The following is a 26298-nucleotide window of genomic DNA, read 5'->3' as shown; positions in this document are numbered from 1 at the left end:
TATTATAAATGTATGTGTTTTTAAAGCTGCAGTCTTGAATATAAAATATTTTTATCGCTTAAGTATTCAAAAATAAAGATTAATTTGTTTCCAATGACTTGCAACTCTTTGATGTAAATGTATTTTTGCATGCGTTGCTTACAAATTCAACCCAATATTTAGTAACATTCAATTCCACATTATATATGTGTATTTTATAATGAATTAAATTTGATCTAAAAAAAAATATAATAATAAAAAATAAAGGAACCAAATTTAATTCACTACAAAAGAAGTCACAGCTAAAGTTTGTTTTGTTTAATGACACCACTATGTGGGTGTGGGCAATTTTTGGCATGCTTCCATCAGAGAACTGTTCAAGCACGCCTGTCGTGGGCACAACCTCAGACTTCGCCAGACACCACTATGGCACAATGATTTATTTATCATTGGCTATTGGATGTTAAACATTTGATAATTTTGTCATATGGAGAGGAAGCCCGCTACATTTTTCCATTAGTAGCAAGTGATCTTTTATATGCACCAACCCACAGACAGGATAACACACACCACAGCCTTTGATATACCAGTCGTGCTGCACTGGCTGGAGGAAGAAATGGCCCAATGATGGGGATCACTTTACCGCTGGGATATGTCCCGTCCCTACAGAAGTAGTAATGTTATACCTGAATGAAAAACGTAAAATTGAATGTCGGACAAGCAGTTAACTTCAGGGAAAAAACACAAAACTTTTCAAAATCTTAATTTGCGATATTTTTAGTCAATTAAAAATTGATTAGCATGTTCTCTTTAAAAATTGTGAAAAAAAACCCCACAAATGTTTCTGTCAGGGAAAATCTTAATTAGCGATATTTCTAGTCAATCAAAAATTGATCAGTAACTTCTGTTTAAAAGTTTATAAATTGTGAAAGAAAAGAAGAATTCTATCAGGAACATGTTTCAAAATGTTAATTAGCAATATTTCTAGTCAACTGAAAATTGATCAGCAACATCTGTTTAAAAATTGTGTAGCGATTAGCGAATTGTGACGCGATACTGACAAAATGTTCCCGGTCTGTCTGCCTTAAGAATACTCTCTATTACAGTGGCCTGATTCGTTTTGCCCTGCCACCCACCCCTTTTATTTTAGACTAGGTTAGGTCAGGAAATCACCAGCTTAAAAAATTTGGTTTGTTTAGCAACACCACTAGAGCACATTAATTAACCATCGGCTATTGGATGTCAAACATTTGGTCATTCTGATTCGTAGTCATCAGATGAAACCTGCTACATTTTTCATAATGCAGCAAGAGATCGTTTATATGAAATTTCCCACAGACAGAGAAAGCACATACCACGGCCTTGTTCAGTTGTGGTGCTCTGGTTGGAATGAGAAAAAAACTCAATCAGTTGAATGGATCCACCGAGGTGGTTCGATCCTGCGACGCAAGTACCTCAGGCAAGCACTCAACTGGCTGAGCTGAAACCCGCCCCTTCACCAGTTTAAGTACATCACTTACCTTGGAGTAAGAAATTTTATCAAATATTTCGTTGATCTGTGATGGATCGTTGACCGGGACGTGGATGGGGTGCGAGTTACTGAAACTGTCGAGATACATAGCGCTCTGTACCTCCAGCACAAACTGATCTTGCTGGAAGAGAAAAACAAAAACAAATAAATTATTTCACAAACTGTTTGTTTGCTTTGTTTAACGACACCACTAGAGCACATTGAAGGAAACGTCCCGCCCTAAGAAAAGAAACCTGCAACCCCCACACAATATTTCTACCAATTACCTGCAAGTGCACCTTTACACAGAACTGTTAGAGAACAAAAGAAACCTGCAACCCCCACACAATATTTCTACCAATTACCTGCAAGTGCACCTTTACACAGAACTGTTAGAGAACAAAAGAAACCTGCAACCCCCACACAATATTTCTACCAATTACCTGCAAGTGCACCTTTACACAGAACTGTTAGAGAACAAAAGAAACCTGCAACCCCCACACAATATTTCTACCAATTACCTGCAAGTGCACCTTTACACAGAACTGTTAGAGAACAAAAGAAACCTGCAACCCCCACACAATATTTCTACCAATTACCTGCAAGTGCACCTTTACACAGAACTGTTAGAGAACAAAAGAAACCTGCAACCCCCACACAATATTTCTACCAATTACCTGCAAGTGCACCTTTACACAGAACTGTTAGAGAACAAAAGAAACCTGCAACCCCCACACAATATTTCTACCAATTACCTGCAAGTGCACCTTTACACAGAACTGTTAGAGAACAAAAGAAACCTGCAACCCCCACACAATATTTCTACCAATTACCTGCAAGTGCACCTTTACACAGAACTGTTAGAGAACAAAAGAAACCTGCAACCCCCACACAATATTTCTACCAATTACCTGCAAGTGCACCTTTACACAGAACTGTTAGAGAACAAAAGAAACCTGCAACCCCCACACAATATTTCTACCAATTACCTGCAAGTGCACCTTTACACAGAACTGTTAGAGAACAAAAGAAACCTGCAACCCCCACACAATATTTCTACCAATTACCTGCAAGTGCACCTTTACACAGAACTGTTAGAGAACAAAAGAAACCTGCAACCCCCACACAATATTTCTACCAATTACCTGCAAGTGCACCTTTACACAGAACTGTTAGAGAACAAAAGAAACCTGCAACCCCCACACAATATTTCTACCAATTACCTGCAAGTGCACCTTTACACAGAACTGTTAGAGAACAAAAGAAACCTGCAACCCCCACACAATATTTCTACCAATTACCTGCAAGTGCACCTTTACACAGAACTGTTAGAGAACAAAAGAAACCTGCAACCCCCACACAATATTTCTACCAATTACCTGCAAGTGCACCTTTACACAGAACTGTTAGAGAACAAAAGAAACCTGCAACCCCCACACAATATTTCTACCAATTACCTGCAAGTGCACCTTTACACAGAACTGTTAGAGAACAAAAGAAACCTGCAACCCCCACACAATATTTCTACCAATTACCTGCAAGTGCACCTTTACACAGAACTGTTAGAGAACAAAAGAAACCTGCAACCCCCACACAATATTTCTACCAATTACCTGCAAGTGCACCTTTACACAGAACTGTTTGAGAACAAAAGAAACCTGCAACCCCCACACAATATTTCTACCAATTACCTGCAAGTGCACCTTTACACAGAACTGTTAGAGAACAAAAGAAACCTGCAACCCCCACACAATATTTCTACCAATTACCTGCAAGTGCACCTTTACACAGAACTGTTAGAGAACAAAAGAAACCTGCAACCCCCACACAATATTTCTACCAATTACCTGCAAGTGCACCTTTACACAGAACTGTTAGAGAACAAAAGAAACCTGCAACCCCCACACAATATTTCTACCAATTACCTGCAAGTGCACCTTTACACAGAACTGTTAGAGAACAAAAGAAACCTGCAACCCCCACACAATATTTCTACCAATTACCTGCAAGTGCACCTTTACACAGAACTGTTTGAGAACAAAAGAAACCTGCAACCCCCACACAATATTTCTACCAATTACCTGCAAGTGCACCTTTACACAGAACTGTTAGAGAACAAAAGAAACCTGCAACCCCCACATAGGTTATTCTTACCAGCAAGGGCACTTTTAGACATACTTTTCATGAAAGGAAGGAAGGAAATGTTTTGATTTAACGACACATTTTATTTACGGTTATATGGCATCAGACATATGGTTAAGGACCACACAGATATTAGGAAAGGAAACCTGCTGTCGCCACTACATGAACTACTCTTTCCAATTAGCAGCAAGGGATCTTTTATATGTAACATCCCACAGACAGGATAGTACATACCACAGCCTTTGTTACACCAGTTGTGGAGCACTGGCTGGAACTAGAAATAGCCTAATGGGCCCACCGACGGGGATCGATCCGAGTGCTGTACCCGTCCCCCACTAGAACATACTGATTTACTAATCATCGGCTATTGGATGTGGGTGGTGGGTGGGGTGGTTGGTGTGGTGGGTGGGTGGAGGCTAGTTATATATTCATTTACCTTTCAACGGCAAAAGGGAAAATGCATACTATTCAGAGTTGGGGGGGATGAGGGGGTTGGTGGGTATTGCCCTGTCCCCACCACACACCTCACTTCCAATAAATATGTATAGTATGCAAAATGTTTCTAATGAACACAAAGTAATTGGAGAGGTGGCTAATTCTCATACAATTTTGCAGATGATTTTTTTTGGTCCATACCCAGATGAATGTAAAAGAAATAACAGACAATACTTATAATTAAATTTGAATCATACAGGCTAATAATAACACTAAAAGTTCATAGTTTATTTTGAATTATTTTTTTGGCTCCACAACTAAAACGCTCAGTAAGACAAAATACCAATATAAAATGACGTCATAAGGTAATACATCATAAGGTATGACGTCATAAGGTAAGACGTCATAAGGTAAGATGTCATAAGGTATGACATCATAAGGTAAGACGTCATAAGGTAAGACGTCATCAGACAATGCTATTTTTACGTTCATCGAGAAATGAACAAACTGCCATTGCTACGGCTGGACCAATGGAATGACGTTAAATTGTAATGAATGTAACTGAAATTTAATTATGTAAGGATTGTAACTGCAAAAGGGACCATGGATAACCTTCATAGTTGGCAGAGCAACTGTAGTCCCAGTGCCCCTGCTAACAATACCAATTTAATTATGTAAGGATTGTAACTGCAAAAGGGACCATGGATAACCTTCATAGTTGGCAGAGCAACTGTAGTCCCAGTGCCCCTGCTAACAATACCAATTTAATTATGTAAGGATTGTAACTGCAAAAGGGACCATGGATAACCTTCATAGTTGGCAGAGCAACTGTAGTCCCAGTGCCCCTGCTAACAATACCAATTTAATTATGTAAGGATTGTAACTGCAAAAGGGACCATGGATAACCTTCATAGTTGGCAGAGCAACTGTAGTCCCAGTGCCCCTGCTAACAATACCAATTTAATTATGTAAGGATTGTAACTGCAAAAGGGACCATGGATAACCTTCATAGTTGGCAGAGCAACTGTAGTCCCAGTGCCCCTGCTAACAATACCAATTTAATTATGTAAGGATTGTAACTGCAAAAGGGACCATGGATAACCTTCATAGTTGGCAGAGCAACTGTAGTCCCAGTGCCCCTGCTAACAATACCAATTTAATTATGTAAGGATTGTAACTGCAAAAGGGACCATGGATAACCTTCATAGTTGGCAGAGCAACTGTAGTCCCAGTGCCCCTGCTAACAATACCAATTTAATTATGTAAGGATTGTAACTGCAAAAGGGACCATGGATAACCTTCATAGTTGGCAGAGCAACTGTAGTCCCAGTGCCCCTGCTAACAATACCAATTTAATTATGTAAGGATTGTAACTGCAAAAGGGACCATGGATAACCTTCATAGTTGGCAGAGCAACTGTAGTCCCAGTGCCCCTGCTAACAATACCAATTTAATTATGTAAGGATTGTAACTGCAAAAGGGACCATGGATAACCTTCATAGTTGGCAGAGCAACTGTAGTCCCAGTGCCCCTGCTAACAATACCAATTTAATTATGTAAGGATTGTAACTGCAAAAGGGACCATGGATAACCTTCATAGTTGGCAGAGCAACTGTAGTCCCAGTGCCCCTGCTAACAATACCAATTTAATTATGTAAGGATTGTAACTGCAAAAGGGACCATGGATAACCTTCATAGTTGGCAGAGCAACTGTAGTCCCAGTGCCCCTGCTAACAATACCAATTTAATTATGTAAGGATTGTAACTGCAAAAGGGACCATGGATAACCTTCATAGTTGGCAGAGCAACTGTAGTCCCAGTGCCCCTGCTAACAATACCAATTTAATTATGTAAGGATTGTAACTGCAAAAGGGACCATGGATAACCTTCATAGTTGGCAGAGCAACTGTAGTCCCAGTGCCCCTGCTAACAATACCAATTTAATTATGTAAGGATTGTAACTGCAAAAGGGACCATGGATAACCTTCATAGTTGGCAGAGCAACTGTAGTCCCAGTGCCCCTGCTAACAATACCAATTTAATTATGTAAGGATTGTAACTGCAAAAGGGACCATGGATAACCTTCATAGTTGGCAGAGCAACTGTAGTCCCAGTGCCCCTGCTAACAATACCAATTTAATTATGTAAGGATTGTAACTGCAAAAGGGACCATGGATAACCTTCATAGTTGGCAGAGCAACTGTAGTCCCAGTGCCCCTGCTAACAATACCAATGCAAAATGTTTCTAAGAAGAAAAACCAAGTAGACATTTTATTTGTTTTTAATGAGTTGTAAGATAAATGATATGTGAAAAGATTATTTGTTTAAAAAGAAATTTAAACATCTTTTCCATCTACAACATATTGATAAAAGTGGAGCACATTGATTGGCTATTGGAAGGAAATGTTTTATTTAACGACACTCAACACATTTTATTTACGGTTATATGGCATCAGACATATGGTTAAGGACCACACAGATTGAGAGAGGAAACCCACTGTCGTCACTTCATGGATTACTCTTTTTGATTAGCAAGAACAAGAAATAGCCCAATGGGCCCACCGACGGGGATCGAACCCAGACTAATCGCACATCGAGCAGGCGCTTTACCACTGGGCTACGTCCCGCTCCTCAGCTATGTCAAAAGATATTTATAATGCTTGCACTTGCACAGATAAGTTATATGTCAGAGACACCAACTGATTTCAGTGGTGTTAACTTCATTGGATGGTTTGGCTTTTAATGTCCAGGACATTGTGTAAGAAAGTTAAAGTTTATATTGTTTAACGACACCACTAGAGCACACTGATTAATTAATCATCAGCAACTGGATGTCATGTAAGAAGGAAGGAAATGTTCTATTTAACGACACGCTCAACACATTTTTTTAAATTACGGTTACATGGTGTCGGACATATGGTTAAGGACCACACAGATATAGAGAGAGGAAACACATTGTCGCCACTTCATGGGCTACTCTTTTCGATTAGCAGCAAGGGATCTTTTATATGCACCATCCCACAGACAGGATAACACGTACTATGGCCTTTGATATACCAGTTGTGGTGCACTGGCTGGAGCGAGAAATAGCCCAATGGGCCCACCGACGGGTATCGACCGCGCATCAAGTGAACGCTTTACCACTGGGTTACGTCCCCCCCCCCCACCCCCCACCCCCATCATGTAAGAAATGCTGGTACATCTCACTAGGTTCTTGAGAAAAAACAACAACATCACTGACACCTTTTTAGTGAAATCAGACATATGAGGGATATCAGTATGTGATAATACAAATCTCATACAGTGTTTGCTACAGCTAGTGTGTAAGAAAACAAGCTTTCTAAGTCGTGGTGCACTGGCCCACAGAAAGGAAAGTACATACCACAGCCTTTAATATACCAGTCGTTGTGCACTGGCTGGAATGAGAAATAGCCCATTGGGCCCACCGACGGGGATCGATACCAAATCGACCGCGCGCCAAGCAAGTGCTTTACCACTGGGCTACCTCCCGCCCCCTAGTAATACAAGACTAGACAGAAACATCGGCCTCGGTGGTGTAGTGGTTATGCCATTGAACTTGAGGCTGGTAGGTACTGGGTTCGTATCCCACCAGAGGCAATATGGGATTTTTCATGCCAGTACCAAACCAAACCCAGACTGAGTGCACCGCTAGGCTCAATGGGTAGGTGTAAGGCGCCACATTCACCGAGTTTCACCCACTTCACGGGTGCGATTATGGATGTGTCTCCCTAGTGTATGACCCCATATGGGAGATGATTACCTGGCATGCACTGCAGGTTCCGTGTACTCCAGGCTCGGGTGATACCGAGATAGCTCAACTGACAGCAAGCGTGGAGCACGGACCTGTCAAGTAGTCCCATTCCGAAATGGAAATACTGCGGCATCACCATTCATCTCATCACCATCCATGTTTGTAATGTCCAAAAAACTAAAAAATGTCTTTGTCTCTGTTAAATGTTTGTGGTGTTTTAAAAAACGAAAAAACTAAAGACTAGACAGAAAATAATCGGTTGAGGAACTAAATGATCATAGCTGGTTGTATTTTACTTTATAAGGAAGGAAGTGTTTTATTTAACATGTGGTTACACCGACATAACACTTTCCCACAGACAGGACTGAATTAGAAAATAAGAAAAGAAACCTCCACATGTTATTCCTACCAGTTACCAGCAAAGGCACTTTTACACAGGCAGGGCACTTTTTCACAAACATGAATGCATTAGAAAATAAAAGAAACCTTGAACTTCCACATAGGTTATTTATACCTGTTACAAGGGCACTTTTACACAGAAAGAACACTTTTACAAAGACAGGACACCTGTCCACATAAAGGACTGAAGTAGACAATGTAAAAAGAAACCTCGAACCTTCACATATGTTACTCTTATCGCTCACAAGCAAGGATACTTTTCCACAGACAGAACACTTTTTCCACAGCCAGGATTAGAATATAACCAAGGAAACCCAAAAGGAAAAGGGTCTTAGGTTATTCTTACCAGCTATAAGAACACTTTTCCACAGAAAGGACACTTTTACAAAGACAGAACACACTTTTCCAACAGCCAGAATTAGTATATAACCAAGAAAACCCCAAAGGAAAAGGGTCTTAGGTTATTCTTACCAGCTACAAGAAAACTTTTACACAGAAAGGACACTTTTACAAGGACAGAACACACTTTTCCAACAGCCAGAATTAGAATATAACCAAGAAAACCCCAAAGGAAAAGGGTCTTAGGTTATTCTTACCAGCTATAAGAACACTTTTACACAGAAAGGACACTTTTACAAGGACAGAACACTTTTTCCACACATAGAACACTTTTTCCACAGCTACAATTAGTAGATAACCAAGACAACCCCAAAGGAAACGTGCTGTCACTGTTTTTATATATATATATATATATATGTACCATCTTGAAAGTCTCATCAATAATATCGGCCCCAATGTACTGGACGTATGTAGCGAATCCTTCGTTCAACCACAGGTCATCCCACCATTCCATGGTAACGAGATTTCCGAACCACTGAAATGAGAAGCTATGACATGTAAACAAAGTACCATTGCAAAGTCATGCTGGATGACGTCAGCGCCGATGTATTCGACGTACGACGCGAATCCTTCGTTTAGCCAGAGATCATCCCACCACTCCATGGTAACGAGGTTTCCAAACCACTAAAAACAGAAACACATATTAGAAAATAAAAAGGTAAAACCAAAGCTATTTTATTAACATTACAAATTTTATTAAACTTTTTTTTTTAAATGGTGGTACAGTCAAACCTTTCAAAACCAGACCCGCTGTAAACCGGAATTCCATCAAAACTGAATGTTTTTCACGGTCCCTTTTTAAATATCTTTACGGAAGAGAACCTCTCTAAACTGGATACCTCTTAAAACTGGACTTTTTACTTGGTTCCGAGGGTGTCCAGTTTAAAGGAGTTTTACTGTAATTCATCAAAATCTAATATGTATTTTAAAAAAACAAGACAGAAAGGGATTTTAAGGTTGCAAATGTTACAAAACTGAAATTATTTTTAAGAAACCTCATTTGTGTGTTGGCCTCATAGGCTTCTATAAAACACACAGAAATTAGACTAGAGTTCTCGAGTTACTATACACAGAAATTAGATTGTAGATGTTTACCTGGTGAGTGATTCATGAGTTACTATACATAGAAATTAGATTGTAGATGTTTACCTGGTGAGTGATTCGTGAGTTACTATACACAGAAATTAGATTGTAGATGTTTACCTGGTGAGTGATTCGTGAGTTACTATACACAGGAATTAGATTGTAGATGTTTACCTGGTGAGCCAGTTCATGAGCTATCAAACACTACACAAAAATTAGACTGTAGATGTTTACCTGGAGAGCGATTCGTGAGTTACTATACACAGAAATTAGATTGTAGATGTTTACCTGGTGAGCAAGTTCATGAGTTACTACACACATAAATTAGATTGTAGATGTTTACCTGGTGAGCAAGTTCATGAGTTACTACACACAGAAATTAGACTGTAGATGTTTACCTGGTGAGCGAGCTTGTGAGTTACTACACACAGAAATTAAGACTGTAGATGTTTACCTGGTGAGCAAGTTCGTGAGTTACTACACATAAATTAGACTGTAGATGTTTACCTGGTGAGCAAGTTCATGAGTTACTGCACACAGAAATTAGACTGTAGATGTTTACCTGGTGAGCAGGTTCGTGAGTTACTACACACAGAAATTAGATTGTAGATGTTTACCTGGTGAGCAAGTTCGTGAGTTACTACACACAGAAATTAGACGGTAGATGTTTACCTGGTGAGCAATTCGTGAGTTACTACACACAGAAATTAGATTGTAGAGGTTTACCTGGTGAGTAGGTTCATGAGTTACTACACAGAAACTAGACTGTAGATGTTTACCTGGTGAGCGAGTACGTGAGTTACTACACAGAAATTAAGACTAGATGTTTACCTGGTAAGCGAGTTCGTAAATTACTACACACAGAAACTAGACTGTAGATGTTTACCTGGTGAGCGAGTTCGTGAGCTACTACACACAGAAACTTTAGAAGTTTACCTGGTGCGCGAGTTTGTGAGTTAACACAGAAACTGTAGATAACCTGGTGAGCGAGTTTGTGAGCTACTACACACAGAAACTGTAGATGTTTACCTGGTGAGCGAGTTCGTGAGCTACTACACACAGAAACTTTAGAAGTTTACCTGGTGCGCGAGTTCGTGAGCTACTACACACAGAAACTTTAGAAGTTTACCTGGTGCGCGAGTTCGTGAGCTACTACACACAGAAACTTTAGAAGTTTACCTGGTGCGCGAGTTCGTGAGTTAACACAGAAACTTTAGAAGTTTACCTGGTGCGCGAGTTCGTGAGCTACTACACACAGAAACTTTAGAAGTTTACCTGGTGCACGAGTTCGTGAGTTAACACAGAAACTTTAGAAGTTTACCTGGTGCGCGAGTTCGTGAGTTAACACAGAAACTGTAGATAACCTGGTGAGCGAGTTCGTGAGCTACTACACACAGAAACTGTAGATGTTTACCTGGTGAGCGAGTTCGTGAGCCACCACCACGGCGACCCACTGCTTGTTGGCAAGAGACGAGACTTTCTCGTCATACAAGATGGCCGTCATGCGGTAGATGATCAGACCCCAGTTCTCCATCGCGCCGGCCGCGAAGTCAGGAACAGCAACGAGATCTAAAAATTAATATTTAACAGTTCAGTGATAGAATTAAGCAGGAATTGTCACTAGTCCACTGGACTAAAAGAATCCTTCATATGTGTCCATGTGGGACAGGGCTATTCCATGCGAGGGTACATAATTTGTTGTCGGGGACGAGGCTTGCTGAGTCCCTGACATCATATTATGTACCCGAGGGTGGAATAGCCCTGTCCTACATGGATACATAATGGAGGATTATTTTTCTCCCACCTAATAGATGAAAAACAAGCATTTCGGAAAAACGTGAAAAACCTACATTTTTAATTTTTTTATCTTACAATGAAATAATCATAACCATTGAAAAAATTGTATCCCAAAATGGTTTATACTAAAAGTATAAACCGAAAATGATAGTATAATTTCATTATGACAGCAGGTTTCCTTGTTTTTATAAAATATAAAAAGCATTTCTTGCGTTATTTTGCCATTTACGTGACGTCACCCAATGTTAATATCAGCTCAAACAATAGAAGTCACGTGGTCATGCAAGACCGATTTATTCCGCATGGGCTGACGTCATGGAATACGCCTGTCTTACATGGTGAGGGATGGGAGAAATCTAGAAATCTACTTGTCTGCTAATAATTTCACTTGTCCAAATAAGTTTTAATTTTTATTCAAGTGATTATTTCATTATAGAAGAACAACAGAGATATATATTTTTAAATGAAATCAATTATTGTATGAACTGTAATCATGACTGAACATGTATCATCATTGTACAGCAAGGATTCGAGGCTCCCCAACCGTGACATTGTCTGCTTGATCTGGGGATAATAAATATTTTTAAAAAAAGAAAAAAAGTTTTATTCAAGTGCAAGGACATTAGTTTTGATTGTTCAAAATGAAACTACATTAAAAAAAAAATCACTTGTCCATTAGACAACCACCAAGGTACATTTTGCTTGTCCGAACAGATTTTCACTAGTCAGGACAAACGGACATGTGCTTATTTTAAACACTGCAGTTATAATTAGTAAAACCGGCCTCGGTGGCGTCCTGGTTAGGCCATCGGTCTACAGGCTGGTAGGTACTGGGTTCGGATCACAGTCGAGGCATGGGATTTTTAATCCAGATACAGACTCCAAACCCTGAGTGAGTGCTCCGCAAGGCTCAATGGGTAGGTGTAAACCACTTGCACCGACCAGTGATCCATAACTGGTTCAACAAAAGCCATGGTTTGTGCTATCCTGCCTGTGGGAAGCACAAATAAAAGATCCTTTGCTGCCTGTCGTAGAAGAGTAGCCTATGTGGTGACAGCAGGTTTCCTCTAAAAAACAGCGTCAGAATGACCATATATTTGACGTCCAATAGCCGATGATAAGATAAAAAAAATGGCGTCGTTAGCCAATGATAAGATAAAAAAATGGCGTCGTTAAATAAAATAAAATAAAAATTTATAATTAGTTAGGCTAGTAAATAACTACTATTGTCATGTCAGACAGGGCTTCTAGATAATGGCTGCCCCACTCCCATGGCTAGTGATATTCAGTGTTGGGCTAGTAAATAACTACTATTGTCATGTCAGACAGGGCTTCTAGATAATGGCTGCCCCACTCCCATGGCTAGTGATATTCAGTGTTGGGCTAGTAAATAACTACTATTGTCATGTCAGACAGGGCTTCTAGATAATGGCTGCCCCACTCCCATGGCTAGTGATATTCAATGTTGGGCTAGTAAATAACTACTATTGTCATGTCAGACAGGGCTTCTAGATAATGGCTGCCCCACTCCCATGGCTAGTGATATTCAATGTTGGGCTAGTAAATAACTACTATTGTCATGTCAGACAGGGCTTCTAGATAATGGCTGCCCCACTCCCATGGCTAGTGATATTCAATGTTGGGCTAGTAAATAACTACTACTGCCATGTCAGACAGGGCTTCTAGATTATGGTAGCCCCACTCCCATGGCAAGTGATATTCAGTGTTGGGCTAGTAAATAACTACTACTGCCATGTCAGACTGGGCTTCTAGATTATGGTAGCCCCACTCCCATGGCTAGTGATATTCAGTGTTGGGCTAGTAAATAACTACTACTGCCATGTCAGACTGGGCTTCTAGATTATGGTAGCCCCACTCCCATGACTAGTGATATTCAGTGTTGGGCTAGTAAATAACTACTACTACCATGCCAGACAGGGCTTCTAGATTATGGTAGCCTCACTCTTCATGGCTAGTGATATTCAATGTTGGGCTAGTAAATAACTACTATTACCATGCCAGACAGGGCTTCTAGATTATGGCTGCCCCACTCCCATGGCTAGTGATATTCAGTGTTGGGCTAGTAAATAACTACTATTGTCATGTCAGACAGGGCTTCTAGATTATGGCTGCCCCACTCCCATGGCTAGTGATATTCAATGTTGGGCTAGTAAATAACTACTACTGCCATGTCAGACAGGGCTTCTAGATTATGGCAACCCCACTCCCATGGCTAGTGATATTCAGTGTTGGGCTAGTAAATAACTACTACTGCCATGTCAGACAGGGCTTCTAGATTATGGTAGCCCCACTCCCATGGCTAGTGATATTCAGTGTTGGGCTAGTAAATAACTACTACTGCCATGTCAGACAGGGCTTCTAGATTATGGTAGCCCCACTCCCATGGCTAATGATATTCAGTGTTGGGCTAGTAAATAACTACTACTGCCATGTCAGACAGGGCTTCTAGATTATGGTAGCCCCACTCCCATGGCTAGTGATATTCAGTGTTGGGCTAGTAAATAACTACTGCTGCCATGTCAGACAGGGCTTCTAGATTATGGTAGCCCCACTCCCATGGCTAGTGATATTCAGTGTTGGGCTAGTAAATAACTACTATTACCATGCCAGACAGGGCTTCAAGATTATGGTAGCCCCACTCCCATGGCTAGTGATATTCAGTTTTGGGCTAGTAAATAACTACTGCTAGTAAAAAAAAAAAAAAAGAGTCAAATGTGACAGTTATATATAAGTCTATTTTATAAATATGAATATCCTGCCCCCATGCCACCCCCCCCCCCCCAATGTTAGTGTTTTAAAGCTCTATCTCCCTCTTTAGATGGCATATCTGATTATTACTATTATTTAGTAAAATTGTATTAACTTAAAGTAAAGTAGGGCTAGTGGATTTTTAATTGTGGCTAGTAATTTTTTTAAACCACTGATCCCATGTCTAGTGGATTTTATAAAAAGTATAGAAGCCCCGTTTAGTTTTCATTTACGGGAATTACTTCAGACTACAGAATCGACAGCACCTCAAGTGAATGCATTACTACTGGGCTATGTCTTGTAATCTAGTAAACCACAGCCTTTAATATATCAGTCATGGTGCACTGGCTGGAACGAGAAATAGCCCAAAGGGCCCACCGACGGGGATAGATCCCAAACTGACCATGCGTCAAGCGAGCACTATACCACTGGGCTACGTCCTGCCCCTCCGCTTGTTTCGGTGTTCAGTCTGTTTGCCTCCGGTGTACACTTACCTTGTTTTGGAAGAGGGTATGGCACCCCGAAGAAGTCGTTGTAGTACTTCAGTGCCTTGACGGCACCCTCCAGGGCAAACTGTGCCTGGTCGATCTGCTCCGGGGGAGTGTACACGGTGACCTGGGGGAGGGTAGAACATAAGAAAATCAAAATAATAAAAAAAAAAAATCAAACATCAATCGTAATAAGATGACCAGGGAACATTTTCATCATGTAGCGATACACCATGCAAGTTTCAGAGATCACTACACAATTTTAAAACATTAAACAGTAATTGCTGATAAATCTTTCAATTGACTAGAAATATTGTTAAAGGTATATTGTCACAGACCACTGACCTATTAAATGGCCTAACAAAGTATTACCTGAAACACTATAAATTTGATTTGTCACTAAATGTACTTTATTGAACCATCTACATAACAACCACACTCAACTTATTAATGATATTTTGTAAGAATAATTGAATTATGGCAATGGTTCATAATTCAAAAACTAACATTGCTGAGAGGGTTGACATGGATTTCACTCCATCATGGTTTAGTTAAAGTGATACAATAGCAAGATTTGGTCTGTAAACATTAATGTAATTTTGATTTATTATTAATTTTTTAGAGAAATAGGGTCCTTAAATATGTCACAGTATGCCTTTAATATAGATAATGAAAACAAAATGATCCCCAATATCAACAAACTCCAGGCCATCAAAAAGGAAAGGAGAGTTTATGTAACAGCAAAACGTTTGTTTTGTTTAACGACACCCCAAGAGCACATTGATTAATCAATCATCGGCTATTGGATGTCAAACATTTGGTAATTATGACTCGTAGTCGTCAGTTTAAAGTTTGTTTTGTTTAACGACACATCAAGAGCACATTGATTAATCAATCATCGGCTATTGGATGTCAAACATTTGGTAATTATGACTCGTAGTCGTCAGTTTAAAGTTTGTTTTGTTTAACGACACATCAAGAGCACATTGATTAATCAATCATCGGCTATTGAATGTCAAACATTTGGTAATTACGACTTGTCATCAGAGGAAACCCGCTACATATTTCCTAATGCAGCACAAGATCTTTTTTATATGCACTTCCCCACAGACAGGAAAGCACATACCATAGCCTTGATCCAGTTGTGGTGTACTGGTTGGAACGGGAAAAAAACAATCAGCTGAATGGATACACTGAGGTGGTTCAATCCTGTGACGTAAGCACCTCAAGCAAGCACTCAACCCACTGAGCTACATCCTGCCCCCACACTTCAGTAAAACTATTAAAGGTTTTTAATCATTTTATCTCCATTCATCTCCACTGTCATCTTAATACAGGTGTCCGGTATAGCAGGTTTGACTGCATCTCCATTCCCCTTAACTCCATTGTCCTCAACACTCGTGACTGCTAAATACAGGTGTCAGGTATAGCAGGTTTGACTGTATCTTCACTCATCTCAACTCCATTGGCCTCATAATAAAGGTGGCTGCTTAATACAGGTTTGACTGCATCTCCACTCACCTTAACTCCATTGTCATCTTAACACAGGTGTCCGGTATAGCAGGTTTGACTATCTCTACTCACCTTACCGCCACTGACCTCTAAACACAGGTGGCTGCTTAATACAGGTGTACGATATAGCAGGTTTCACTGCATTTCCACTCCGCTTAACTCCACTGTCCTCTTAACACAGATGACTTCTTAACACAGGTGTCCAGTATAGCAGGTTTGACTGTATCTTCACTCATCTCAACTCCATTGGTCTCATAATAGAGGTGGCTGCTTAATACAGCTTGACTGCATCTCCACTCTCCTTAACGCCATTGTCCTCTTAACACAAGTGGCTGCTTAATACAGGTGTCCGGTATAGCAGGTTTCACTGCATCTCCACTCACCTTTTATTCCATTGTGAGTAGAATGATGTAACACTGTGAAAGGTTTTCAGGCCAGGTCAAGTAGTGAATAAGACTGCCGTGGTATGTGAACTGACCCACCCACACCCACACCACCACCAAATACCTCACCCCCCACCCCCCCAACCCCATTACAGTGTACTCACCTTAACTCCATTGTCCATAGTTTTGGAGAGGTTGGCGTAGTCACAGACGATGAAAGCCACCAGGTACGTACTCATCTTGACCCCCTCAACCCCCTCACCCCCCCCCCCCCCCCATTACAGTCTACTCACCTTAACTCCATTGTCCATGGTTTTGGAGATGTTGGCGTAGTCACAGATGACGAAAGCCACCAGATACGTACTCATCTTGACGCTCTCTTCAAAGCGGTCGACCACCAGACCGTTGCCACCGAGCGGTTCCGTTTGTCTGAGCGGCATGTTGAAAAGTGAGATGTGAGACCCGTCTCGAACCATGTTCATCGTGAACATGGCCTTGAACTCCGGCTCGTCGAAACACGGGAACGCAGCGCGGGCATCTGTAGGCTCAAAGTGGGTGGTTGCTATGGCTCTGCATGTGAAGAAAAGAATAGAAGAGAAATGATTGGTTGATGAAACTCAGTTCATTTTAAACTAAGACGATTTGGTATTGAATATGGTTGTTTTTACACTTGGTCAACAGAAAAAACTTACTGCCACCATATAGACTATATGCACTCTCTATAAAGACTGTTATACATTGATAAATTCAGAAAGAAAAAAAAAAAAAAAAAAATATATATATACAGTGGACCGTCGAAATAGTCCGGTTTACATAGAGGACAGGTTTAGACAGAGTTCATCCAGAGTTATGGTTCTTAAATGATCAACAACTCGTGATCAACAATGACATTTGAACCCATGGATGGTTGGGAAACATAGTCATACAAGCCAGACTTACAATCAATTATTTCACTGACATAAAAAATATAATTAAGGGGACATTCCTGAGTTTGCTGCAATTTTGAAGATGTTATCAACAAACAGAGACTTTTTAACGATTGTAATTACATATCAAATATATTTTTCTGCATAAAATATTAGTGGCTGCATATTAAACGTGTTAAACATCTGTTTTCCACGACGTCAGCCAACCCTCTGATGCTTTAAAGTCTGAAGAGCCTTTTCTTTTAAAATTGGGCCGGAAATTGGTAGAGTTTTAGATCTTGGCTGATTAAACCATTTCTAAAACTTTCAAACTTTCCAGTTATTATTCGTTTTCTCTCCCCAGAAATGTTAGCATCATACAATTGCAGGTAGTGTTGTTTGCGCTTTTGGATGACAAGTATAACTCACTGAATTCATAAGAGTGAAATCAGTTAGGTATCAACACACACTAATATTAATCTGATTGATTTAACGGCCTACAGCAATAAGAGTAAAATTCACATGAGTGCGATTACATTTTGTATTTGATCTTGCAACGGTATCCTGATTACTTGGCAACTGACGATCATTGTTCAACTAATTAAGCAGCCCGTCGTTCAGTCAAATCCCAATCCGGTGTAGACATTAATGCATGAACAGTTCTTTCATTCTTGATTTTTGATCTGGAGTCCGGAGGAGACAGAGTATGGATTAGGCAGAGATTTATACCTAAGAGATAAACGGTAGCTGGATGGGGCTTTAGAAATGGACCGGTTTATGCAGAGATCCGGATTACACAGAATCCAGTTTAGACAAAGTCCACTGTATATATTTATCATATAATATCTTACATTTTCAGTGCAATCAAAGTATGTGATATTTTTCAGATCACATACTTTAAGAATTTGATAACTTTGCAAATTAGATGTAAATTAATTGAGTTCACGGCACTAGGTTTATTGACATTTGAGCAAACGTACTTGTGTGATACTCCATAATTAACGTATGCATTCATAGTCATCGAATAAAAACATTTCAATGGCAATTTGACACTGAAAGCTGTCCAGCGTTTAGAAAACAAAAAAACCATTAAGCCTTAGTTTGTTTTGATGTAAGGACATCCAAAATGATATCATTCGAGTTTGACGTCATTTCCATTCAAAAATACACTGCGCCACATATTCTTACGTCATTTGAATATCTAGTAATGGCGGACTGGAATTAAAGTTGCGTGTACAGTTTACAAAAACATGTTGTATTAAGCTTGAGATTATATTATAAAGAGATTATTACCCTCGTGTATTTCGGTATCGTCAATATCATATATTAGGAATATAAAATAATGTATTATGCTTGCCAGAGGCTCGCATAATACAATTTTTATTCCTAATATATGATATTGACGATACCGAAAACCACTCTGGTATTAACACCTCTCTCTCTCTGTCTCTCTGTCTCTCTCTCTCTCTAACCGGCCTCGGTGGCGTCGTGGCAGGCCATCGGTCTACAGGCTGGTAGGTACTGGGTTCGGATCCCAGTCGAGGCATGGGATTTTTAATCCAGATACCGACTCCAAACCCTGAGTGAGTGCTCCGCAAGGCTCAATGGGTAGGTGTAAACCACTTGCACCGACCAGTGATCCATAACTGGTTCAACAAAGGCCATGGTTTGTGCTATCCTGCCTGTGGGAAGCGCAAATAAAAGATCCCTTGCTGCCTGTCGTAAAGAAGAGTAGCCTATGTGGCGACAGCGGGTTTCCTCTAAAAACAGTGTCAGAATGACCATATGTTTGACATCCAATAGCCGATGATAAGATTAAAAATCAATGTGCTCTAGTGGCGTCGTTAAATAAAACAAACTTTACTTTTTACTCTCTCTCTCTCTCTCTCTCTGTCTCTGTCTCTGTCTCTCTGATTCTCTCTCTCTTTCTATCATTAAAACAACACTTCTATTTAGTTAAAAATACACAAAAATCAGTTTCTAATGACCTTTCCATCCTGAAGTGACATTGTCCAATCAGGAAAGAGTAAATCGTATAATGGCGGGAAGTTTTTGAATTATACTCACTTAAACCTACAATATGGAATGATTAAAAAGCACACAATTCTATGCCTTAGATAAACAATGACCCTTGTTTTCAAAAGGATATTACAAATCTAATCAGAAATCAGAAAACAAAATATGCAGAAATCAGAAAACAAAATATGCAGAAATCAGAAAACAGAAAACAAAATATGCTGAAATCAGAAAACAAAATATGTTGAAATCAGAAAACAAAATATGCAGAAATCAAAAAACAAAATATGCTGAAATCACAATCTGATTAAAATTAGCTCTACAGGGTCTACCAGTATATCCAACAGCATTGTGTGGACTCCCATGTCCAGGTGACATTTCATCTATAAATAACAATTTAAATATCAACCAATTACACTTCGTCTTTTATAGCGTTATTCGGGAGCATACAAATTCGAAAAATATCGGGTGAGACTATTTATGCAATAGGCAAACTTGTTGGTCTATTTCAACATTGAAAAAACAGGGGGAAAAGTGCAGTAATAAACTCTGGATTGTATATATACTAGTATAAACAGATTTTATGGCTATACCATCATGTTTTTTTTCCCCCCGTCTTGAAACTAATTTTATATAAAATTTTATATTGCAATTAGTTTCCGGCATACTTCATAATTCACCCAAATTATTTCGTATACCCTCGGCATAATCACGAATGTTTTCAAATTCTTTTCAAATCACTGGCATGATTTTGCAAGTAAGGTTTTGATTGGTCGAATGAAAGGTCAAATGGACATGAGCTCCAACGGGCTGCTGTTAGATCCACATGTAATAGTGTCAAACACTTGGTAATTATGACTCGTACTCATCAGAGGAAACCCGCTACACTTTTCGGACGTTTTTTCCTAATGTAGCAAGGGATCTTTTATATGCACTTTCCCACAGACAGGAAAGCACATACCACTGACTTTGATCAGTTGTGGTGCACTGTTTGGTAAGAGAAAAAAACCTAATCAATTGAATGGATCAGAGGTGATTCGATCCTGAGATTCATACACCTCAGGCGAGCACTCAACCCATTGAGCTAAATCCCGGCCCTTTAAAACTAGGAAAAAAAAAAAAAAAGTGTTTTATTTAATGACGCACTCAACACATTTTATTTACGGTTATATGGCGTCAGACATATGGTTAAGGACCACACAGAGACTGAGAGGAAACCCGCTGTCGCCACTACATGGGCTACTCTTCAGATTGGCAGCAAGGGATCTTTTATTTGTGCTTCCCACAGGCAGGATAGCACAAACCATGGGCTTTGTTGAACCAGTTATGGATCACTGGTCGGTGCAAGTGGTTTACACCTACCCATTGAGCCTTGCGGAGCACTCACTCAGGGTTTGGAGTCGGTATCTGGATTAAAAATCCCATGCCTCGACTGGGATCTGAACCCAGTACCTACCAGCCTGTAGACCGATGGCTTGCCACGACGCCACCGAGGCCGGTCCTTTAAAACTAGGATGTCCCTGACAGAAAGGAAAGGAACGGTGTGGAAAAAATTAAGGATACTGATATATGGGGACAAGCATAAAGGTAAGTTAAAAGCTTGGTTTTTTGTTTGTTTAACAACACCACTAGAGCACACTGATTTAATAATCATCAGTTATTGGATGTCAAACATTTGGTAACATTGACATATAGCCTTAGAGAAGAAACCTGCTATATTTTTCCATTAATAGCAAGGAATCTTTTATATGCACCATCCCACAGGCAGGATAGCACATACCACAGTCTTTGATATACCAGTCGTGGTGCACTGGCTGGAATGAAAAATTAAGCAAAGGGGGTAATTGAGGGAAATGAATAAAGTGGCAGTGGGAAAAACATTATGAAAAATCACAGGGGAAATGAAGGAAAGGGACAGTGAGGAAGGAAGGAACAAAGGAATGAACGAAAGAAGGAAGGTAGGAACTGTTTTATTTAACGACGCACTCAACACATTTTATTTATGGAAAGGAACAGTGAGAATACAACTTTTACAAAAAACAGGTTACCTTTCTTCCCCGCCGAGTCTTATAAACACTAGGATAGAATCTGACATTTGGACATTTGGGTCCCAAGTCCAATATTTTTAACATGCTAATATACCACTAGAGTTTCGAGCATGTCTGTCCCAGGTCCAGTCTCTAGATAGCCAGTGGCCTGATCTGGGACAGAGGACATTTGGGATGAAAATGACAGAAAGGAACGATGAAGATACAACATTAAAAATATAGGTTATCGCGGAGTCTTATAAGCACTATGATAGAATCTGACATTTGGACATTTGGGATAAAAATGACGGAAAGGAATAGTAAGGATACAACTCTAAAAAAAATGGGTTACCTTTCTTCCCCACTGAGTCTTATGCACACTATGAAAGAATCTGACATTTGCGATAAAAATCATGGAAAGGAACAGTGAGAATACAATTTTTAAAAAGTGGACTACCTTTCTTCCCCGCTGAGTGTCTTGTAGACGCTGCGATAGAATCCGGAGAGTTTCTCTATGAGTTGACCTTCGAACGTGACATCCAGCTGGATCTGCTCTCCGCGCTGCAGTTTGACCTTCAACTTGATGTAAAACTGCTCCGCGTGCTTGTACTCGAGATACTCTGACGTCAGGATCGTCTGCCCTGATTTCTTAGACTGCACACTGAAGTGCGGTATCTTCAGATCTTTAATGTGGAAAACAATGAAATCCGTTGCCTCGGCAACGTCAGCAAGGATTGTGACCTTGCCCTTGAAAGTTTGTTCCGATATGTTTGGGTGCATGTGAATGTCGTAACTCACGGGAATCACTGATCTCGGTAGTTTGAGGTGTTTCCATGGAAACGATTGTCCGTTCGTCGAGATGTACTGTGGTGCTGGGGTGGTTGTGGGCGATGTGTCGGACTGTTTAATTTGAGACACGTCCGGGCAGACGGTCGGCTGCGGCCGAGCAAAAGATGCGATTATCGCTATGAGGACGAGAAACAGACCCATGAGTACGAGAATCGTTATCGCCCATCCACGACTGCAGACCAGCTGTCGACACCGCTGAGGAATAGATGGCTCATAGACGGCCTTCTTGTTTAGACTTATCTCCCCTGAAAGTAAAAATAGAAATATTGTTTAGGAATTTTTCTGAAAGTGAAAATATGACAGTTTTTACTTATCGCCCCTGAAAGTAAAAATAAAAATATTGTTTAGGAATCTTTCTGAAAGTAAAATTAGACATGTTGTTTAGACTTATCTCTCCTGAAATAAAAAACCCGGACATATTTGGACTTACCTCCCCTGAGAGCTAAAAACAGACATATTGTAAAAACCGATCTCCCCTGAAAGAAAAAACAAACATTATTATTTAGACTCTGAAAGTAAAAATATATACATATTGTTTAGACATCTCCCTGAAAGCAAGAAACAGACACTGTTTAGATTTACAAGCAGCAATCAGTAGTGTTTATTTCAGTGGATTGTTTACATTTGTATGAAGTCATCACCATGGAGAGGACCATCATGTCTATAAACTGACCACCAACATAATACGTTGTACATCACCATGCAATATCATAAATCAACACAGAATATTTTGTTAAATAAGTGTTTAAAGGTGCTATGTCAAAGTTGTGATAATGGCAGGTCCCGCAAAAAAAATCTTTATTAATTTTTGCTTTGAAACAAAGTTTATACCTTCAGCTATATGCCTATAAAAAAAAAAAATTACAACCAAATAATATTCCGTTTACTAGGAGAGAATCTAGAGTGTGTCACACGCATTAACTAGTGACATCACCGTTTTATGTGTCCATATTCAACATACTAATTTGTTTCCACATAATTCTTTGCAGACAACCGAGGAAGAAACAAAGATGGTGACCATGCTATATTTAGCAATAAATTATTCGGGGAACCCCTCTTGTCATCCAGTACAAGACTTAAACATTATTGTTATTGAGTTAATTATGGAAAGATTATAAGCCTGGAATCAATTAATTTATAGTTATTTATTACAAATAAATGTGAAAAAAAATAAAAAAATCAACTCTGACATAGGTCCTTTAAGTAATGAAGAATTCTGATTGAGTTTTCTTTGAAAATGAAGAAAACTAAATTTGTAGCAGAATTAACCAAATTAACATTATTTCTGCTAGTTTATCAAAATTAACATTTCATTTCATTTCAACTTATTTTCGTGCTAATATCCAATAAAGCTTCAAGCTGTCCTCAGGCCATTGTTCGAGATTCACAATTTGGGGCAGCATCCCAGTTGGATACTAACATTTCAAGATCTGGTATCCCACCGGAGAATTTAGTATCCCACTTAAATGAAATTCATAAATAACATCGTAACAAACTTGGACGACACTGTTCTCCTTCCCAGTCTATTGCAACACCGCAATCGCGGAATTTGTGCAATTTGCAATCAAACAGAATCTATTTTTGAATAGTACTAACATAAATTAACATTTAGCAGTGATTTATAAGTGATTCTGACATTATTAATGATAAACCTACCTGTATCAATTTTCTGCAGATGTGGAATCAATATCTCAAAGTTACAGTATCTGGTTACCATATAATAATATCATGCACAATGAGAATTCTTGCGCTGTACAAAGAACGTTTGGTTGAGGATATGTACTATTCTTTTGTTAAAACCAGTTTTGATCTTGACAACATATCGACAATCGTACCTTCCTATTTAAGAATTAATATTTTATAAAGTGTTAGTAGAACTTTTAAAGTTTAGTTTGTGTAACACATTGATCATGTATATATTTTTAATAAAATATACTAAAGTAGAAAATTACCGTTTTCACTTTTTAATTTTATGTGTGTTAAAATCAACAAATTCAAATAAATATTATTTCGTTTGGAAAGGGTAAAGTTAGTTTGTTTTGTTTAACGACATCAGTGTTAGAGCATATTGATTTAATAATCATCTGCTTTTGGATATCAAACGTTTGGTAATTTTGACATATAATCTAACGGGCACTTGTGCAGGGGGGAGGGTATTGAGGGTCGAAACCCTTCCCTGACCAAGATAAAAAAAAAAAGAAATATATTTTCCGAGGGAACATGGCCCCATATAAACTTCGCTCAACGCAGTCTATAACCCCCAACCACGCTGAACTCCCTGCACATGTGCCTTGGAAACCTGCTACGTTTTAAAAATATTTTTTTATTATTCTTTTTTTTTTAGCAAGGGATCATTTATATGTACCATCCCACAGACAAGATATCACATACCATGGACTTTTATATACCAGTCATGGCGCACTGGCTGGAACAATCCCGCCAATGGGGATCGATCCTAGATCGACCACGCATTAAAAAGAAACACCACATTTTTAGGTCTAAGTAATGAATAGAAATAACATATAGTCTTCATAAATGTTACATATATCGAACATACTGCCCTTTTCCTCTACCCCTTGAGTGTTACGTAATTATTAACACCCCCTTACATGTAACACGTATGCCAATCGCTGGTCACTGTCAAAATTTCAAGGCAAATCCCCTACCGACCCTGGAAAGGTATTGTACCATATACCTCTATGGATATAAATATATTTTGGAGGTATTAGACGACCCCTCAATCAAGACAGTTAAATTTGTTCAAAATCATGTGAGAAGCTCAGCGCCTGCACAAATCGCGTAAATTCCCAGTTCTACTGGCGTCCCGCTAATTGAAGAAAAACAAGCTGGCCATTGGGTTTGCAGTTGATCTCGATAATGTAGATAGTAAGCGAGCATGGCAAAACTATAGCGATGTGGTGGGCCTTTTATGTACCAAACAGAACTGGATCATCTATTCTAAATGCTTAAATAATAAAAATATTCCAGACACTGCAGCTTTAAATAAAATTTGAAGGGAGGAAACATCCAACAAAAACAATGGTTCCCAGTCTACTGCTACGCCGTTATTTCCCAAGTGTAGCATTAGACTGGGTACGAGTTTGGGAGATATTACTATGGCATAGCATTAGCCTGGGTATGAGCTCCAAAATACTGTTACTTAACTTCACCAGTAAATGACGTCTTTTATTGTTTAGCGAAAAATAAAAATGCAGGATTAAAACCCCCCAAAAACACAACATTATATGGTATCCCTGTGGGATACTGGGTTATTGAAGTCTGGTATCCAAAATTAAATTCTGGTATCCCCGGGATATCGGGATACCGTTAATCTCGAACACTGTCAGCTATCTGGTTTGTCTGTCCAGGACAGTGGGTTAGTGGTTAGTTGTTAGTAGTTAGTGAAAGAGAAGAAGGTGTAGTGGTCTTACACCAATCCACCGAGTCGTTAAAACTTGCTCTGGGTGGGAGCCGGTACCAGGTTGCGAACCCTGTACCTACCAGCTGTACATGTATGTCCGATGGTTTAACCACGACACCGCCGAGGCCAGTTAAAATGAACAATAACAGCTGTTTTTGGTGTGGCTTATCCTTGAGGAAGGACAATAAACTAATATTAAATCTGTCAAGTCGGGAATCATGGCAACAGATGTCTCTTTAGCACTAAAGGTTGCCTCGCACTAAATCAGGTGTCATAGCTCAGGGCAAGTTATCAAATATTTACCGAGTAAAACAAAACTGCAGATCTGATAGTACGAAGATTAAAAGTTTGTTTTGTTTAACGACACCACTAGAGCATACTCAGTAATAATGAATGAATTAATTGATATCAA

The 26298-nt window shown here is 39.4% G+C and overlaps 1 protein-coding gene across 2 annotated transcripts in view; it reads right to left on the bottom strand.

The window, feature by feature from the left end:
• Positions 1 to 26298, bottom strand: part of LOC121373394 (endoplasmic reticulum aminopeptidase 1-like) — an 81756-nt gene that overhangs the window by 38372 nt on the left and 17086 nt on the right. The window contains exons 2-7 of one of the 2 annotated variants that reach the window (XM_041500035.1): positions 22074 to 22710; positions 16962 to 17238; positions 14780 to 14900; positions 11134 to 11288; positions 9147 to 9260; positions 1500 to 1631 (exon numbers count right to left, since the gene is read on the bottom strand). In XM_041500035.1, the coding sequence (XP_041355969.1) occupies positions 1500 to 1631; positions 9147 to 9260; positions 11134 to 11288; positions 14780 to 14900; positions 16962 to 17238; positions 22074 to 22710 (1436 nt within the window). Of the gene's footprint in view, positions 1 to 1499; positions 1632 to 8997; positions 9112 to 9146; positions 9261 to 11133; positions 11289 to 14779; positions 14901 to 16961; positions 17239 to 22073; positions 22711 to 26298 lie in introns of both variants that reach the window. The other variant, XM_041500034.1, reaches the window with a different exon arrangement.

Source organism: Gigantopelta aegis, chromosome 5 (genome assembly GCF_016097555.1).
Source record: "Gigantopelta aegis isolate Gae_Host chromosome 5, Gae_host_genome, whole genome shotgun sequence".
NCBI classification, from domain to species: domain Eukaryota; kingdom Metazoa; phylum Mollusca; class Gastropoda; order Neomphalida; family Peltospiridae; genus Gigantopelta; species Gigantopelta aegis.
This window is presented reverse-complemented; position numbering and strand designations above follow the sequence as displayed.